General features: G+C 39.5%; 1 protein-coding gene across 11 annotated transcripts in view; it reads right to left on the bottom strand.

The window, feature by feature from the left end:
* Nucleotides 1-465: 465 nt before the first annotated feature.
* Nucleotides 466-3720, bottom strand: part of CTXN3 (cortexin 3) — an 11007-nt gene continuing 7752 nt past the window's right edge. For all 11 annotated transcript variants that reach the window (XM_019635296.1, XM_019635292.1, XM_019635289.1 and 8 more), the window contains one exon: nt 466-1684. In XM_019635296.1, the coding sequence (XP_019490841.1) occupies nt 1339-1584 (246 nt within the window). In that variant the 5' untranslated portion in view covers nt 1585-1684 and the 3' untranslated portion in view covers nt 466-1338. The remainder of the gene's footprint in view (nt 1685-3720) is intronic.

Raw genomic sequence — 3720 nt, 5'->3', positions numbered from 1 at the left:
TTTAAGTGAAGAAAAAAAATCAAGAGGAACATGGGGAGAGGGAAATCTGGGCAGTAGGACCCTCCCAAAGAATGTTAAAAAAAAATAGGAGACAAGAAAGCAATTTTACTAAAGGCAGCCTTTGAATTAAAAAAAAAAAATGATGACTAGCTGGGGAGAAAAAAAGATAAGCTTTAAATGCAGCCTGAGGGATATAGTTTAGATACAAGGTTCTCCTATCAATAGAAGTTGGAATAAAAGGTTTTCACATCTCTCTTTTTGGTGGACTTAAATAGTGCTTAGAACAGGTTTTATGTGTGCAGCACAATTTGTAGGAGCCCTTCTGAAATAGGAGAGGGATGAATTACATGACCTTTCATGGTCTTTGGTCTTTCTTTCTCTCTCTGAACACTTCAAACACTCAGCATTCGATATAACACACTGCCTCCGGTGCATTTAGTCTCGGAGAAATAAGAGAGGAGATACTTCTGTTTCTTGAAAAGTTTTATTTGGTTTCTATGTTAAGTCATAAACACACAGTTCTCTTAAGACTGTAAAAGTTTTCTCTAAACAATTAAATTTTTATTAAAAAATAAACAAACTTGAAGCTGCACTGGCAATCTGTCATTTCAATCATTTGTGTAAAGAAAACAAATTCAGACTATGTACAGCTAGCTACCTCTACACAATATTAACATGAATACATAGAACGTACTTGGTCTGACTAAAAGTTTTGAAACCTCCATAAGCATTTGAGTTCAATGTTATTTGAAAAAGAAAATATCACCCCCACCCATATTTTCTCAGGATGGAACCATCTCTTCTAAGGCCTCCCATGACCTCCCAAAGCTCCTTGCTTTAGGAGAAAACAGGTACCTGCTTTTGGTCCACTCAGCACAGGCTTCCTCATTCTTTTCCCGGTTCCCAGGTTCCCATGAAAATAAAACAAACTGCAGGACATGATTAGAGCAAGGAAGTCTCTTCTTGGCCCTGTCACCAGATTCAGATGGGATCTTTTTTTAGTCTTTATTCTCTGGTCAGGTCAGATAGCGCTTCATTTTATGGCAAAATTTATGTCAGTATTGATGCTCTTGGTTTCACCATCACACACAGTCAACGAAACTCATTCACTGAGTAAATATAGAAATTTAAAACTTCCTATTTTGTGTTAGTAATATAAATCTCCATTTCCGATATCCTCAAATGTTTTTAACAACAGCATGTTTACTGAATAACAGGTTGTGATCTTAGGAGAAGACATTGTGAAACCTTGATTTGTTGTGACTATTGACTAAGGAGAATCCTTGCCAAGTCAGGAAGCATTTCACGTCCTTAGGAGGGGCCCCTGCTCCTGCTTTGCTAAGCAAGGGCATGGTCAAACTGCCCTTTCTCCAGGCCTTCAAGTCCGTCCGCCCAGGTCGAGGTTGGCATGCTCCGGTACGGGTCCAGGAGAATCCGGAAGCACCTGACGATGAGGATGCCCAAGAAAATAAACAACAAAATCACAAAAGCAAATGTGGTTTTCTGCTCCAAAGACATGCTAGAATCTGACAACGTGTTCCCAAGGGGCACGAAGGGTGAAGGGACAGGCTGTCCTCCATCCATCGTCCAGGGAAGGCAGAACACAGGATCTACCAGTTTCCTTTTCTTCCATCATCAGTCTGCTGACATCGTGGTGGCTGCACCTTGGGAAAGGCTAAGTTATCTGCAGAAAGAAGTAGGAAAGGAAATAACTAACAAAGAGTAACTTTATTTCTAGGCTCACAGTCATGTTTTTCAGAGAGATGAAGGAATCTCTAAACTTTTTCACCAGAGATGCCTAATTCTGTATAATTATGGGGAAGAATATTTTACTCTTACATGAAATTACCAAACTGTCCTCAGAGTAGTCATCTGGGGCCAGGAGACATGGGCAGAGAAGGGAACCAGAGTACAGAAAATGAGAAATGTTCAATGTTGACCCCAGGGAGTGCTTACCAACTCGACATCCAAACCCAGCCTTCCCTGCCAAGCCTCTTCTAGATTTCTTCCAATAACATTACTCTCACATCATTCCTATAATGTTACTGTTGATTGAACACCAGCTATGTGTCAGAACTGTGGCTAAACACAACACACATTAGCCACCCTATTATAAGCTCCATGAAAGCAGAGACCTCTGTAGCCCCAGTTTGAGGAAACTAAGGCTGGAAAAGGTGTTTGTTCTAGGAACTCTCTTGGGGACCATTGGGTTTTGCGGTCCAGCCCCTGGCCTCCGTTTTACTGTTAAATGAGTACAGGAACTTGGAGAAGTCACTAAACTGTAAAAATGGAAGTAGAGATGCCTGCGTATCTCACGTTGCTATAATGAGGATGAATGTCTGTGAAAACTCTTTGAAAAGTATGCAAAGAAGAAAAACAAGCAAAACAAAGTGTTGCTTCACTGAAGACATGACTAAGGGAGCTGTGATGCTTCTCCCTTGCTTCCTCTTGTCTGAGCCAAGAGAGAAGGGAGGTGTTTCAGACCATCAAACTCCTGCTGCTTTTTCTTTTTTGCTGCAGAAAATGAAGACCAGTTTCAATACTTGAAGCACCTAGAGAACTGAGCTAGGGAAAAGGAATTGATTGACTGCATTTTTTTAAAAGCCCTTCAGTGGTTCCCTACTGTTTCTTTCCAAAGGGCGAGTTATCATTATTTCCATTTTACTGGTGGAAAAAAATTAAGGAATATAGCTCTATTGTTTGTCTTTAAAGGCAAATTGAAGTATACACAAAGGCCATTAAATGCTTCAGATATTGAACTAAAACTATTTAAATAAAATTTTGTAAAAAAGAGTATTTATATTACACATTACTATACAGAAAAACCATATAACATTTATTTATGACTCTATAAAAAAACCGACATAGCAGAGTAGTCAGGTACGGAGATTAACATGGATGCAAAAAACGTATGCCCTATGAAAAGAAGCAACCAAATAAAAATAGAAATTATGACCTAAAGCATTAACACAATATTCCTTCAGCTGACTTATAATTACTGCATTGAAGTATAGCATTAGTAATCATAATACAGTGTGCATGGATGGTGACACGTCAAAGTTTATAAAATCACAGTTTTAAAAACAGTTCATAAAAGGAATGACAAGCAGCATTTGGGAAGGAGGAGTTACCAGTTTGAAGAGAAAGAATAGTTTGCAGTTTTATCCATGACTGATTTTTTTTAAAGGCTGGAATAGTTGCAATGGAGTTGCAATGGAATAGTTGAAATTTATGATTCATTTTTATTTTGAAGTAAGGTTGACATAAAATTTGACTGTATTAAAAAAATTTAAAAAGCCCCTTAGGAATATAGAAGATGTTCACGGTTTGCATTTGGTTTTGGTTTGCTTGGGTGTTAAGTCTAGATAGGTAACTGGTGCTGAGGGGAGAGGGCAGGAAAAGGGTGATCAGAGCTCCCAATGTAGTTCTTACTACTTCCTACTAGAGCCATCTGTACCCACCCAAAATATGCAAACTGGACTTAATCATACGAAAAATGAAAGTCTCCAAGGGCCAGGTCACAAGAAAGCCATGTGGTGATAGAGGAATAGATGCCTTAGCCATCCCTGCCATGTTTCCTCTTGCCTTTTCATACCCTACTGAGGATCCCCACACGTCAACCCCTGCCCTCCCGCTGGCTTACTTGAATCCCATTCTATGTCCACTCTCCCTCCAGCCCACCTGAGGCCAGGGCCCTTTTCTTTGTCTAGTCTTTTTTTT

This window comes from Hipposideros armiger, unplaced genomic scaffold, assembly GCF_001890085.2.
Source record: "Hipposideros armiger isolate ML-2016 unplaced genomic scaffold, ASM189008v1 scaffold_21, whole genome shotgun sequence".
NCBI lineage: Eukaryota > Metazoa > Chordata > Mammalia > Chiroptera > Hipposideridae > Hipposideros > Hipposideros armiger.
The sequence above is the reverse complement of the archived record's forward strand: the minus strand, read 5'-3'. Positions and strand labels throughout refer to the sequence as shown.